Genomic DNA, 16,762 nt, shown 5'->3' with positions numbered 1-16,762 from the left:
GTTCTGTGAAAGCAGTCAGTGACATCGAGGTACCCGAGAAGACCCCCCCTAGTCTGAGGCGCCCTGCGCGTAGTACGCCTCTATCCACTTGATTGAATTCAATCACCCACTTGGCGTGGCGCTGTGGAATATTGGGCAAGATGATCCACTTATGTTTCACCGAGGCTGATCGGGTACGTTCCCCAAGTGGGAAACATTGGCGTGTGACACACAGTCAAGGTGGTGGAGACACAAACAATAAGGCAGTGTGGATATGTATCATTTACATGTACGGTCCAAGTATATTCTCTGAAAATAGCCAAATACACAAATAAATTGCAAAGCCAAATATCATATACAGCTGTATCATAATCATACACTAGAATATCAAATAGCAGATGTGAAATTTAAGATGAGAAAACCACATTATGACATTTCTGTGGAATCTACATTAGGCACATTTTCTGTTGTTGCTATGTGTTTCATTTTGCAACTGAGAAATGCTTGTATTAATAAAAAAAAAGTCTCATTATATACTATTCATATATTATACACTGTAAACATTTTGTATAAGTTTTGGCATGCTAGCCAGTGCATAACACTTTTGGGTCATGATAGAAAATCAATATTTTGAATAGACTATATTCATGATACAGTACATGTATGTTCCAATACTATTTTTATTCAAGAGCATAAATTGGATGTTGCTTACTTTTTTTTTTCTTTTTTTTTTAAAGCTGTACATGAAAGATTTCTACTGGAACAATGGCATTTTATTACAGTTGGGAAACATTGTCTATAGTAGTACAAATATTCATAACAGTTTGACTTGATTTAATTGAGTTCTGAGATAATAAAAACACAAGACTGATGATTTTTTCATACAATGTGAAATGCAAAATACATACAACTGTAATATATACCTCTTTCTGCCAAGCTACATGTAGGCCTAGAAGAGTACAATTTCTCTGGAAATCCATCTCTGAGTAACAGTACAGGCCTAAATTGCATGTTTCACAGCTTGGTTTTAATATTACCCACAAATTTGCAAGTTAATAAATAAGCCTACATTGTATGATTTGCAACATCAACAGCACACCAAAATATTGCCTGCCGTAACAATCATGGAATGTGTATCATCTCTGAAGGCGGAAAATTGCTTACTTCGCAATGGTGAAAAAGGTTCGTTTGTACATCATTCTGTCTCTGTGGTTCTCTCATGATCACAGATTACACAACTCACAGCACTGTCTTACAAGCAATTTGTAAACAAAAATTATGCTCATGAAATGCGTGCATGTATGACATATTCATTGGATCAGGGGCCCGTTTCAGTTTCATAAAACTTGTCATCAGTGACAACCGCCACATTTCTATGACAAATTTGCTCTCAGCCAATCAGATGCAAGGATTTCAGTAGCTTGTCACATCTATGACAACTTGTCACTGATGATAAGTTTTATGGAACGGGCCCCAGGAGGGCAATATCACAACTATCCACTTTAATACATTTCTGCACCCAGGTGTTTCAGTGACTGTACAATGTACCCTGAGAGGTCTTTTTTTTTTTTTACCTGCTTCCTTTGAGTTGTTTTCTTTTTGTCCCCCCTGTTTCCTTCAGTTGTTTTCTTAATAGTGTTACATGATGGACATAAATGTGATATTTTACGAGCCATTGTTCAAACATTTTGTTTGATACCTACAGTAATAAATCTTCTGAAAGTCTGGGGTTATGATTTTATTTTTCTCCAAAAGATGTCTCTACCACTGCCTTGTATAACGGATGTGATATTCATATCAGCAAGTATAGTCCAATGGAGAATTCTGTCCACATGAATCCAATTGAGGTGTCCTGTACACGTGCAGTGTTAATATATTTAGCTCCCAAGCCAGTGGCAGTAAAGTGTTTGGCTGATGGTACAATGTTAATCATTTACTTGAATTAATGGCATGCAAAATGCATACCTTCAGACTAGATAATAATTCAGTGAGAGAAATTGAAATTTACCATTGTGATGTTCAGTGGATGTGTATACACATGTAAGTCCTACATGTAGTAGGATATGTATGACTGCCTACTACTACACAGTGGCCACTATGCAATCCATACCATGTATGAAGGCACAGGGTTTTGTTCATTCTACACTCCAATGGATCAGGACTGAATAATTAGATAGAAGCTAAACACACTTCAGGGCTGTGGGGCATTCAGTTTGAAGAAGTCTCACACACAAAAGACCCATAGACACAGCAGAGGTACACAAGTAGAATGACGGTGCACAAAATGCTCAACCCTGTGGAGCTGTGTGAAATCTTGTTGATATTGGCTCTGGCCAAAATAGGTTCCCAGAGGTACCCGTGTTATTGCTACCATAAAACTTACAAAAAGTTAGTATAGGACCTACTATGTGTACTAACTTTTTGTAAGTTTTATGGTAGCAATAATAGGTGCCTACAGCTAGCTCAGCCACTGACACGCACGCATGCAATGCTACACGTATAATGTAACCCCAAATATACTGCATTTTTATTAACCGACATTTACCCCATCTGTACAGTATGCATAATATCTCCTTTGAACACTATTACAGTGCTTTTGAAATAATGCAACAAATACTCAATTTTTGCAGCATGACCTATTTTGAAATCACAGTATTTTGCTTGCTTTTCTTTAAACATGGGTCCATCGTTAATTTGCCCCATCACATCCATCCTCATAAAAAAACTGAAAAAAAAAGAAGATAGGCCTACCTGAAGCCTACATGAACAGTCCACTTGTAAAATGGCATTGTGCCAGAGTAATGCTACATGTACTTTGATGACTCAATATCAGAGATAATTATTGTCTCACTTTGACAGCATAGTGAATACAAAATTTGATATATTACCTCAGAAAAAAAAAGAGTTTGGTTACAGCTGTATGTCATGTAATTATTCACTGTTTCTTTCTTTGCCTTCAAGTTATTGAGTGATATACAGATGTACATGTAGTGGTCACCAAGCTGCCCAGCAATCTTCAACATTTCACTTTGCTCTTTTGCAAAGAGAGAGAGAAAAAAGGAACATGTCAGATGGATGAACAATTAATGGAAGGCCAATCAGAGAACTTATTGCCTGCAATACTCTGGGAGCAGGTGGATAGAAAATTGTTAATTTGCTGGGATGCTCACTTTTTTTATACAGGTACGTATGTCACTGTGTGTGTGTCTGGCACGCCTTTCAATTTTAATGCCAATGGCTTTTACCCCATGTGGCTACCACACACTAATTACCATCAATTATATCCTACAAGTTAAAACAATCACTACAAGATGACATTTCCAGCCTCAGCACATAAGCTCTATGGGCCACCATTCCCTTCCCGAGGATGTACACCTAATTAGCCATAAAAGACTACACGTTACAAACAAGGGTACAGCTATGTATATTCTCTCCTCATGTGTAAACTGTAATTAGCTATTAAAAGACTACACATTACAAGCAAGGGTACAGCTACATGTATAATTCTCTCCTCACACCATAAGATTGTGTCTATGGTTTTGATGTTTATGAGCAAAAGAATTATGGCCACAACAGAATCAGCTCCAGAACAAACTTGTAATAAACAGATGACACTTTTCTGCAAATGGACAACAACTTTCCTTCAATTAGCTCCAGTGGGGAAGTACAATTTGTAAAACTTTACATTTCAAGGACTGGCACACAGTATAAGAATGACTACATTTGTACCTGTCAGCAATAACATGCAGTTGTTATCTGTTATACGTATGGTATACGTACATGACATACACTGTACAAACACTGTACCGGTATGTGACTGCTGCACAATAGGCATGGTTTCCTTTGCAGAGGTGTACATACCACCTCAACATTTTGTTTCCTACTCAGGAAACTCCATGTATCATGACAACTGTGAAAGTTGAATCTCCAAAGTACAATTGTACAGATTATACATATGTACAACACACACAAATGCATTTCATGGGCAATGCACATTTGGAGACCATGCATCAGGGATTGACAATTTGTATAAGATGTACAATTGTAGCACTTCTTATAATTCTGAAAAAAAAAAAAACCTAACAAACAGAGGCAATAATTTTGTACCAAGGAGGATCTAGTTCATGGGTACTGTAAGGGCAATTTCCAGTGAATAACTTTTTGCTCTCGGAAGGGTACCAAGATGAATTTTGTATGTTGCTAATTTTACCAGAATCAAAATATATCATAGTATTACACACACCATACAAGACAAAAACATGTTTGTTTGTTTGTTTGTTTTTTTTTATTTCTGTGTTAGTGTCATGTTGCCCTACAAATGTAAATGCATGAAAATTTCTTCACCATGAAAATGTTCAATTTTACAGCGCATAGCCTGGTGGTACAATGCAAATTTTGCAATATGCCTTTGGAATTTAAATTTCAACTAAGAGCAAGATAAAGCGCAGCAGTGTCAAATTATCTTGTCTACACAAAAGGATTAAAGTGATCATAGCTAAAGTGCCCCTTCCATGTGACCCCCCAGCCTAGATTGGACACACTGGGGACATGTCACTCCAGATCACGTGAGAAGATTTGGTCCAGTTCATTACTGTCCACACAATGGACATGGGCTTATCTGACCACGCATGGTACACGATGTGCAACCTGGGAAATGTTTGCCTCCCTGGTAAGACTGTACAGTCATTTGAATTGTCTACCGGTACAGCTCCACAGTACAGCTTCATGTGCACTTGTAGCTGACATTGCTATTCTGAGCAAATTGTAAGCAGCCACAAAGCAAGCAAACACCAATACATGGTACTATTAAACACACCTACTGATATAGTGGCATGTATAAATGGCTCACATAGAACCGTACATACAATAGGCCTATACTGAAGGTGTACAGACCATACATTTAATTGCAAATTATATTGTAAAAGCTGTTACTTCGCAAACGAGGCAGTCACAAACATTTTTGAGGGATCAATGTTTTTTCAATTTCAAAACAATCATGATACTTGATCTATGTTATTGTACCATTACAGCTTGTACAGTGTATGTACACTTTCATTATCGAGGCTGAAATTGCAGTTCTGCAATATTGGATGGTGTGTGATGTGATCACTATACATGTTCATGAACATGCAGGCATGCACATCACTCCTATCCCAGTAGGCTCTTCATCAGAATGCACAGTTTTGCAATATCTTGGTGAATGCTGTTAAAATGTCTTACAGTGTACTTGTATCTTTCATATCATGTGAAATCTTGTGCCATCACACTAATCTGACCATTCACTATTTGTATATTAGCCTCTTTCAATGTCACAAAGATTAGGGCAATAAACTGCATTTCTAAAATAGTAATATGGATCCCTATAATCAAATGATTAGCTGAGAGCTATCATGTGACCACATCTTTTAATTTGCCACAAGGCTCACTTTACTTTTCATGGGGCGTTACAAATAACTTGTACACTATTATGACCAATACTAATGACCACTTGTCTGCATTGTAATTGTTTGTGTGTGCAGTTCAGTTAACATGGAGCTGGTGCTGGCCTGGAAATCTTTCAAAGAGGGCTGCCATGGAATTCAAATCATGTTACCATTTTATAAAACAAATGATGCACATTACACATGATGTATTCACACATTTTGTAGTTGGGTGCAAGGAAAAATATCCAACCTCCGTAAATTTTGAATGGTATAAAACACACTATACTTAGCCTCCTGTGTTTCCATCTGTTCCAAAGAATGGATTTTCAGATGGGTAATTCTCACCAATGCCCTGTGTCGTGTACATTATTTGCTATTTATATGCTCCAAGTATTAAACACATCCAGCAGATGAAGGGAAGCATTCACTGGTCCCTTCATTTTCACTACAAATGCTATTCATATTCTTTTCATAGTTGAATCATGGCAAATTGGGCAACTCATTGAGTAACATTACACCACATCCATAAATGGAATGACACATGCTCAACCGCAAGGGTCTATTCCTCACACTGAATTGGACCCAGACATTGGATAGGCCCTATAGCATTTCATCTACAGTACGGTACATGATAGTATCCCATCATACTGTACAAGTCTGTCATGACAATGTTCTGTTGATGATACATGCTAGGTGTTTCCTTTCTAATATGAATAGATAATGAGACATATGACCCAGGGGCAGAAGGGGGGGGGGATTTTGCTTTAATTATCATTCCAAGGCTCTTGTGATACATTTACAGTGTATAGTTCACATGTATACAACCAACACATGATATGTATGTACCACTTAATTTGCTTACATAGTTTTGTTTTAGCCAACTCTCAGAGTCTTCTATCAAAACAAAAGTGCACCGAAATTGTACTAGAATATCAATACAGAAGTTCATTGTACATGGAGGCTTCAAAATGATCGTCACATAGAGAAAACATATAAGTTTTTGGAGTCCCATACAGAATTTTCATGTACAGCATGGCATTTAGAATTATCATTTATGACTCTTTCAGCTCAAGCGATGATACTTGTATCAACATCAAAATGTTTTGTGTACACTGTAGAAAAGGAATGAGAGGCAAAGTTTGCAGTAGCACAGAGAAAGTATCTACCAATGATGAGCTTCCTTCCTACGGATTCCGAAGCCAGGCCTCGGAAAGCCGCGGGGACCACAGGAAGGAAAGATGACAAATTCTGTGCACCAGGTCATCAATTGTACCCTTCAGCTTCACGATAATATATTATCTGCATGTAACTGTGGCTTACTTAATGGCTTGGATTTGATAAATTAGGGTTGCAATGTCAAAGCAATGACCAACAATCGTTTCACAAGTACAATGAACAAAATTATGAAAAAAAAAACAGAATTCATTTATGTACATGTACATCGAAACTGCTACCTTTATTCTTACATAAAACATCATTGTGCACAATATTGCACCAGTATGTAAACACTGAGAAGGCTGCTTACTAAAACGTCACTGTCATTTTACTGGAGGCTTGGTATCATTTGATATTAAAGTATCATGAGCTTCTGCATTAAACGAGTAGATATTATGTGGTTATTATTTTTTTTTGTGTTATTTTTTTATGTGACACATACAGTGTAAGCACCTGAATTAACCATTGAAATATAAATGTCCCATAAGAATACAAAATCATATGCATGCCCTGATATCACATGCTAAAACTTACTGAATATGCTTTTCTGATTTACATGTGTATGTAAACAACTGCTCCATAAACTGCCAAACTTCGAACTTGAGCTCCAACCTTTGCTCTTCATAGAAGCCTTCAAGCATCACAAAAGCCATTGCGCTAATTTTACCTATAGAACACCGGCTATGCTAGAATACTTTATTCAATTTATACAACTTTTTACAGTACTTTTTTTTAACTTTAAGAACTTCATTACATATTCAGTTGATGTACGTGTATGTCCCAAAACAAATGGCTGACTTGCCTTGTCATGAATACACACACACACAAAACAAAAAACAAAAACACTGTCAAGTGAAATTTCCATGATACTGCTTGAACTGTTAACTAGACTCGGAATTTGTCAAGACTGACAAATTAGGTGATCCGATTTTTTTTTTTAATCAATGATTCGTGTTTTCACCTGAGATTAGGGACATTGGTCGTGTGATGTTTGGATTCTCATTTTGAAAAGGGATTCAGACCTGCCATCTTGGGTACCGAATTCCGTATACACTATCAAAGAAGCAGAATGAAGTATATTTGACCTTTGACCCCACTTTGCACCCCCAAGATGGCATCTGAGCAAAAAGTAACATGGTCTTTGCGTGTGCAAAATATGGGAAAGATAAGACATGTATTCACCAAGATACAGGATGAAACATTTATGACCTTTGACCCTAATTTACATACCCAAGATGGTGTCTGATCAAGTAGTTGTTATTTTATGAAATAATGTACGTAACATTAACTAAACATGTGCAAAATATGGGGTTGATAGGGGCTATTTTTCTTGAGTAATTGCAAAGAAAATTGGAAAAAGAAAGAAATATGAAAATACATCGAAGATAATCTTTAATTTCAACCACTTTTTTGGACGTGATCCCGACAGTATATGAAAAACAAAGGGAACACGTACGATAGCGCAAAGTCTCAGCTACAACATATTAAAATCTGGGAGAAATTCACCGAAGGGTAAGTGAGCTAGTGCTCGATAAAGACAATCATGTCAATTTTCACATCTAGAAAAATTCCCTCCCATAGAGATAACACGTCATAACGAAGATAAAGAAAGAAGTACATATGACCTTTGACCCCGATCTGCACAGACAAGATGGCATCTGAGCAAAACGTGGTTATTTTGTGAAATGATCCTTGTAACACGGTCTTTACGTGTGCAAAATATGGGGAAGATAGAACATGTATTCACCAAGATACAGGATGAAACATTTATGACCTTTGACCCTAATTTACATACCTAAGATGGCGTCTGATGAAGTGGTTGTTATTTTATGAAATAATGTACGTGACATGAACTAAACATGTGCAAAATATGGTGGTGATAGAGTATCTTTTTCTTGAGTTATTGCAAAGAAAGTTGGAAAAAGAAAGAAATATGAAAAGACATCGAAGATAGGCTTTGATTTCAACCAAGTTTTTGGACGTGATCCCGATACCGTATGAAAAAATGAAGGGCACACTAACGATAGTCCAAAGTCTCAGCTACAACATATTAAAATCTTAGAGAAATTCACCGAAGCATAAGTGAGCTAATGCTCGAAAAAGATAGTCATGTCAATTTTCATTTCCAGAAAATTGCACTCCCATTAAGATAACACGTAAACTGGTCAAATTTGACAAGATTATTTTCAATCCAATATCACGAGGTGATGCCGTCATCTAATCAAAATATTGTTATTATATTAAAGAAAGAGCATTTAGTAAGCTACAACATACTGAAATCTGAATGAAAATGGGCAAAGGATAAGTGAGATACGCTCGAGTGAACTTGTAATTTGATGACGTCATTTTGAAAATTTACTCTTTTTATTTTATTAAGAAATTTGATATCTTTTAATCATCTTTCCAGCATCGCCAACCCATGAAATGACATGTACAACTCATCAGCTTTCAGAATATGTAAAGAAAATGGGGGGTCACCGTCCTTTCTGACGAGTAAAATCGGATTTAAAATTGGCGGTTTTTTGGCATTGTTGCACTGTATATCGCCATTGACGCGCGCGCGGAATTTCAACTTTGACGGGCCCGTATGACGTGATATTGAGTTGGATTGACTTGAAACTTGGTAGACATATTCCCTGACATTTCAGGCAGGCGATAAGTGTGAAAAAACGGGAAATTTCTATTGCATATGAGCTGTGCGTGCGTATATGCGCGCGCGCGTACGCGTCCGTAAAATTTTTTCAATTTTTCAAAAAATGCTCTAAATGGTCTGAAACGTGTGCAAAAAAAAATTTGAGCTCGATTTGAGCATACAAATATTTCAACGCGCGCGTACACACACGTTTTAAGGTATAGATGAATTTTGAGAATATGAGTAGAATGCGCTTGACTTGAAATATATGTGACATAAATTTCATTGAAAAATTCCATTCCATTAATGAGATATGATTGAGAATGTGTTTTCATATAATGACGTCATTGTGACGTCACGGTCGACTGATCACTTTGATTTTAGTTCGATTGCCGTCTTTGGGAGACGATACATATATGGTATAAGTTTGAAATTGATAGGAAGAGGACTTTCTGAGCTAATCGATGCACAACTTTTGGGGAGAAATAAGAAAAAGAAGAAGAAGAAAGAATCCGTACAAAAACAGAAGGTGATCCGAGAGGATACTCGGATCACCTAATTATTAGCCTTTATCCCACATCATTAATCAGACCACAGGCCACATAATGCCACATCATTTTATTTCACTTCCATCCAGTCACTCTACCGCTCACACCACTGCCTCCAAATGGCAAATTGTACAATTGTTGTGGTGACCCACTTTGAGAGACTTTTAATGTACAGTACAGTTCAGAAATCCACTTCCTACAGGATTTACCACATCTAAATGGACATGTGATTGGATGTCATCTCAGCTGGAACAACCTGGTGCTAAAATGAATACAAGGAAGCGTTTGTTGCTTTGCTTTAAGAGGTGTGAATCTGAAATCACATAGTATGATTTATTATTATGTAGCAGCCACCAGGCAAAGACTTTGTTTTTGCTGTAGATGATACAAGTACATGGTTGTACACCACTTTAACTTATAATATCATACATACATGTACCACCACTACCTTGTACATGTATGTTCATCTCGAAAATTCCTACCAACTCGACAAAAGGTCAACTTTTGTGGTATAGTTTGTCAGTTTGATGCTTTGGAACGATATATCACTCAATGCAATCAATCGAAAAGAGCAATCTACTGCTTGCCCCTGCATACCCACTTGCAACCATCCATGTGCCTGTGGCTGATGCTGTACTGTTATTGATACATTGAAATCAACAATTTAGAAGTAATAAATATTGAATATAGGGCTAGGCCCATCACTAAAATGCACATACAGACGTGAGTTCCACACAAAATTTATAGACTCAATGAATTCTGTAAACGACAATCAGGCATTTCATGGTTTTCGCTTTTATGAAGTCATAGTCATGCTACAGATATTTCATTGGCATGTGCTTTCAAAGTACAAACATTTTTTATTTGAATAAAAGTTAAAGTGGTCCCCTCTAAGATGAAGGCTGGCATACATTGTACACACTCCTGTGTAGACTTTTTGAATCAGGAACAGCAAAGAAAATATTCCAGGGGTATGCCATGATGCTAGTCATGGTCAAACAAACTGCAATGACATATCTGCTCACTTTTATAATTTGCATTCATTCAAGTGTCATACACATGGAATGAACTTGAAGTGTGGAAACTCTTGCACATTTCACATGATGTGATTCATATATGTAAAAGTAAAAAAAAAAAAAAAAAACAAAGAAAAGAAAGAAAAAAGAAAGAGTATTTCACACCACTACTGGTATGATGTCAAGACTTAAATATGAAAAAGAAGTGAATTTGTCTCCGTCAACCTAATGAAAAAAAAAAAACCAAACATGTAAAAATGTCAGTTTTCAGAGTAGTAGGTCAGAGATTCCTTGGGGTTTTTGTTAACTATGCTTTAATAAAAAATGAGCGATTCTGATTAAGTGTGGGACCTACACATTATTACAATCGCTTTGTTTTACTTTGTTATTGGATGTTTCAGTCATTCCAAACCCGATTTTCATCAAATAAACGTTGAATTCCTCTTAGAATGGTATGCTCTGTACTATATCATAAGTGTTTTCTTGGTATCTCGCAAAAAGTTAAAAGCCCAATTCTCATCTCCACCAATACTGTACCATCCCTTTAATCTGAGTCATATAACAGTATTGTCTTGCTAAATACACTGTATATTCAGTTGTCATTGTCTCCCCTATGCATTTAATACATAGGCCTACACATAGATATAGTATGCATACACAGATATGATTTTTTTTTCTTCCTCTTTTAAACTTGTGTGGAATATTCTCTCTCAATCTTTCATGAGGCAAAAGGGATTCGAGCATATTCCTGAAGTGTGTTGCAAAGATCATATTGTGGAATGTTTCTCCCTGTGGCTGGAAGTAAAAGGTTTTTCTGGAACCGCACAAACAGCGGGGACAACATTTTGAGAACTACTGTAGCTCTGTCACCACCATGATTCCCCACTTAATGCAGTCGTCAGTGGCTGATATTTTGCAGGCTTTTTTTTTTTTCTTCTTTCTTTAGAGGTAGCCTAAATTGAGGAGCCATTTCCTCTTCGCAAAAATACCAACATCCTCATCGGTTTCCTTCTCTCTTGAGAGTAGCATGTATTATACATGCCATCAACCACATCTACCAAAGTGTCTGCTGGCATGGTACTGCCAGTATGAGCCACATGTTCAAATATACTCTGAGGGAATGATTGATCTTCCTATAAACAGCAAGAGACTGTACACCTGGTGTATTTCCTGGTGTTCATGATACTGACTGATATACATGTAATTTGTGAAATCAAGATCTCACAAATACATTGCTTTCTGTACAACAATTGCACAGTAGGCCTATATTGTCTGAAAGGTTGGAAATAATTTTCACCTGAAAGGGGGAAAATTGCTAATTTTTCATTTCATCACAGTGGTTTTCGATAGCCAGTTCAACCATCCGCAAAATAGCATTACACGTCCTACCTCTTAAAATACATGACATGTACAGAACTATATAAAGGTTCCCTTGATATTTCATTCTGTATCATACAAATTACACTGCATTTGGAATGATTACCATTCATCTTCAAAGTAGTGGCTCCATTTAATACTCAAGATTCACAATAATGTATGGTGCAAGATTTGACATTAGCACTTGCCCGATTGCCCCGGGCAAGTGAAAATTAAAGTCGGGCAAGTGTTTTTAAACACTGAGAAAAAATGCTTGCCCAAATTGGGCAAGCAAAGAGTTTTGAAACCACTATTCTTTCACACTCTTCCCCCCCCCCCCAACCCACAAAATCAACCATACAGAAGCCGAAGTGATGCAACACAATTCACTTTTATTTGATTTCCACCCATACATATGCATGCTGAAAATCGCCCAATTTCCCAATATAAAAGCCTTTTGTTACATTATCAACTTCCAGCAGCGCGGCATGCCTCACACAAGCAGAAACTAGAGCATGCATTTTAGAGCGCATAACTATGCAAACCTCGAAAAATGGGCAGCCTGAACTCCTAAGTTCATTGACCCAAACTGTCAAAATATCAAAAATCCTTCATAAAATCCATGAAAATTCAAGGATCACTACCAAAATTTAATCATCTGTTCCTTATGTCATTCTCATCCTTTTCTGTAAAGTTTCACCCATATCCCTTCACAACTTTTTGAGTTATTTTGCACACAGGCAAACAAACAAACTAACAAACGCCAATGTAAACGTAACCTCCTCCCTTGGCAGAAGTAATAGATTATATAACACAATGTATTCAGTTGATTATTCAACACTCATACTGACTTACCATATCAACAGACCCCATCTCTCATGACACAATTACAGCAAATACAAGATCTTCAAGTGGAAAGTAGTAGTGATAGGAAGCTGCCTACTTATGACTTGTTATTTCTGTCTGAGTGAAATGTACTCACCCTCTCCATTTCCACGAAGTCCGAGTCATATTGAGTCTTTTCAGCTCCTCCAATCTTCTCACTGACAAACTGTTGATATGAAAAACAAAAGAGAACAACAGAAAGTACTCATTATTTCATAACATGCACTATTTTCTTACTACTGATATGAAAACGTTGTGATTATGACAATGATAGTTATGATAGATATTACATAGAACACTATACAACTACTATTTCTATTACTGTAAAAGTGGATATTTTCGCGCGACTAATTTTTTGTGCTCGGCGGGGAAAGAAAAGTTTCGCGTGTTTTTAATTCCGTGGAATCAAGACTTCAACTCCAGGAACATATGGCAAGTAAAAGTATTCGCGTACTTTTATTTTCGCGCTAGTTTCGGGTTGTGCGAAATGCGGGAAAATTTCAACACCGCAAAAATTTCCACTTTTACAGAACTACAAATTACTAAAACTACAACTACTACTACCACTACTACTACTACTACTACTGATAATGATAATGATAATGATAATGATAATGTTAATGATAACAATAATAAGAACACTAATCATTACTATTAAACGTTATTACCAATGACATAATAATTAAATGCCAATTGGTATACTGTACACTCTGGAATGCTTTCTTTGCCCACTGGCACCTACATACACAATATGTCTGGAAACTTTGTCAATACAGGACACTTTATTTCAGTTACAATTATAGTCTACGGTATACAGTATGGTGATGAAGTCACTGCTACACGAAATCTCCACTGACAAGCTACTAAATCTGCATTTGATATTCTCCTTTGAAATCAAATAAAGAAAAACAATTAGTTTTATCCTGTTCACATCAGACCATTGTACAGTGGTAAAACTTACACAGATCTATGATGACTTTGAAAGGAAGTTAATTGCATCTGCCAAATGATCAACTGACATACGATTGTATGATTCTTGGAAATGGCTCTAACATTTCAAATACCCAATGCAAAACTTATAAGGTAATGACATTAGTACCTCACCAAATGTGGAAATTTAGTTGCAACCAATAAATATTGCTGTTACACTATTAAACAAATGTTCTTCCCTGACTTCTGTATCTGATGTCCCATTTCATTGGCATGTTTACCACTGTTTGATTTTACTTTAAATAAACTAGGTCAGTCAACATGACCCTGGAGGGGAACTTCACTTCAAGTGTAGGTACAAGGACTACTGCATACATGTATACATAAATGTTATCACGGTGGGTGTGAAAAGGTACCAAACTGTTTTTATTGCAACGTCTTTGTTGCAATGGTCCAAGGTAAATGACAGTCTAAATGTACGTGAGGCAATGTGCCATAAAACACAAGTACAAGGAAGATATCCACTCTACACAGAATTTAAGCCAATTAAAACAAGAATTCTTCATTGTATGTTGCTGTTCACAGGCAGTTTAACTTTGATATGGATCACAAAATACATCATATAATATACTGATTGATTTGCTCATTTACAAGTTGAATATTGCAGGACAGTCTGACAGTGTTTTTTCTCTGGCATCATCAAAAATTGCAATGACAAACTAAATTTGGAAATTTGTTTGTATCTAAAAAAACAAAAACAAAACCCAAATCATCTGGGTGTATGTGTGTGTGTTATTAATCAGTAAAGTGGTGAGTTAGCTCATAAATGGTATGCCTACGACAGAGCTCACTAAACATCAAATCTGTAATTTCTATATTTTTCTGGTATTGTAGTAGTTAAACAATAATCCCAAGGGGGAAATGGTTTTTGATAATAATCCTCGCTATGAGGAAATAGCAGACCAGTGTTCAAGGCTTACTATATGAACAGGACACCACATGTACCTGGCTATGTGCCAGTGAGATCATAATTATGGCTGTACTACACTGGTACATAAACGGCATTGATAGGCCCATGTGTGCACTGCACACATTGTATGCAGAGGTTTCAAACCCAGAATATGATGGATGAAGTACTGTATACGCTATAATTTTCGCGTACATGAATTTTCGCAAATTGCCGCTGTCACACATTTTCGCGAGTGGTTAAATTCGCGATTGGGGGACCAGAGAAAATATGAAGTGTCAAAGAAAGTGTGAATTTTCAACTTACTAGCAAATAAGAATGATACTGTTTATACACTGCATGAAAAAAAAAAAAAACTTACCAAACTCTGCCAACTAGTACTAAGTAAGTTAGAATTCAACATTTTTGAAGCTATTGGGTAAGTATATCGCGCTAGATTTCTGACGAGTGGTACGAGGGGTACGAGTTAATTCAGCGGCAACCAGCTGGAGCATACGAAGCCCCGGCCCCTAAAGTTGACATACAGTACTTGTAAAGACGTAGCGGCATGCAAACGCAAGAGCTATAGCGCACATGTAATCAAGGGTGACACGCCGCGCGTTTGTAACGTTGTGGCGCAATGAAAAAAAAACAAAAACAAAAGAAAGTGGAATTTCTCGCAGAAATGGTATTGCGCCGTCTACTGTGCGAACAGCGACTGGGCTGTGTATACTAGTAGTTCAACGTTGACGTGCTATATGTACGTAAACAAGCTTAGCCAGTTTATATGGTCTGTTCGGTAAGCCGTGACATGGATTACTAGTACTGAAATGTTCGTATCATCAAGGCAAGGGATTCATTTTGGAAGGTAATATTTTCGCATGTTGTTAATTTCGCGAATAGCTCCCGACTCGCGAAATTCGCGAAAATAAAACCCACGCGAAATATATAGGGTAAATTGGCACCTCGTCTACACCCACCCTGTCCACTATCCACCTAGTCTAATGCCATCTCGTCTAAACCCACTTCGTCTACTACCAACTCGTCTACCAACCATTTTGTCTATATGCCAATTAGTCTAATTGTCATTTCGTCTACTAGCCATTTTATCTAATGTCCAATTTGTCTAAGTCACATTTCGTCTAACACCCATTATGTCTATTGACCATTTCGTCTAGTAATCATAAGGTCTATGAATAGAATAGTCTACAGCTCATTTTGTCTAATACCCAATTGGTCTACAACTCATTGTCTAATAGTCAATTAGTCTAATAACCAGTCAGTCTACTGCCAACTAGTCTACTGCCAACTGGTCTACTCCCAACTCGTCTACTCCCAATTGGTCTACACCCAATTGGTCTACTCCCAACTCGTCTACTCCCAATTGGTCTACTCCCAACTCGTCTACACCCAAGTGGTCTACTCCCAACTCGTCTGCTCCCAACTAGTCTACACCCAACTTGTCTACTGCCAACTCGTCTACTCCCAACTCGTCTACTCCCAATTGGTCTACACCCAACTCGTCTACTGCCAACCCATATCTACTGCCAACTAGTCTACTCCCAACTGGTCTACTACTAGTTATATATATATATATATATCTATATATATATATATATATATATATATATATATATATATATATATATATATACATATATATATATATATATTTTTTATTTAAGTTTACTTCATCCATTTTCTTTTTTCCCAATTAAATAGGTTGAACACTCTTGGTGCCCCATTTGGTTTAAATTTTTATGTTCTAATTATGACAATTTTTTAGGAAAAAAAGATAATGTCACAGTGTGAAAAACTTGCTGTGTTATTTT

At 36.9% G+C, this 16,762-nt stretch overlaps 1 protein-coding gene across 1 annotated transcript in view; it reads right to left on the bottom strand.

Annotated features, from left to right (window-relative positions):
* Positions 1-16,762, bottom strand: part of LOC140230467 (endophilin-A2-like) — a 59,111-nt gene that overhangs the window by 29,900 nt on the left and 12,449 nt on the right. Inside the window, exon 2 of the mRNA XM_072310622.1 lies at positions 13,152-13,220. Within this exon, the coding sequence (XP_072166723.1) occupies positions 13,152-13,220 (69 nt within the window). The remainder of the gene's footprint in view (positions 1-13,151; positions 13,221-16,762) is intronic.

Source organism: Diadema setosum, chromosome 7 (assembly GCF_964275005.1).
Source record: "Diadema setosum chromosome 7, eeDiaSeto1, whole genome shotgun sequence".
Classification (NCBI taxonomy): Eukaryota; Metazoa; Echinodermata; class Echinoidea; order Diadematoida; family Diadematidae; genus Diadema; species Diadema setosum.
The sequence above is the reverse complement of the archived record's forward strand: the minus strand, read 5'-3'. Positions and strand labels throughout refer to the sequence as shown.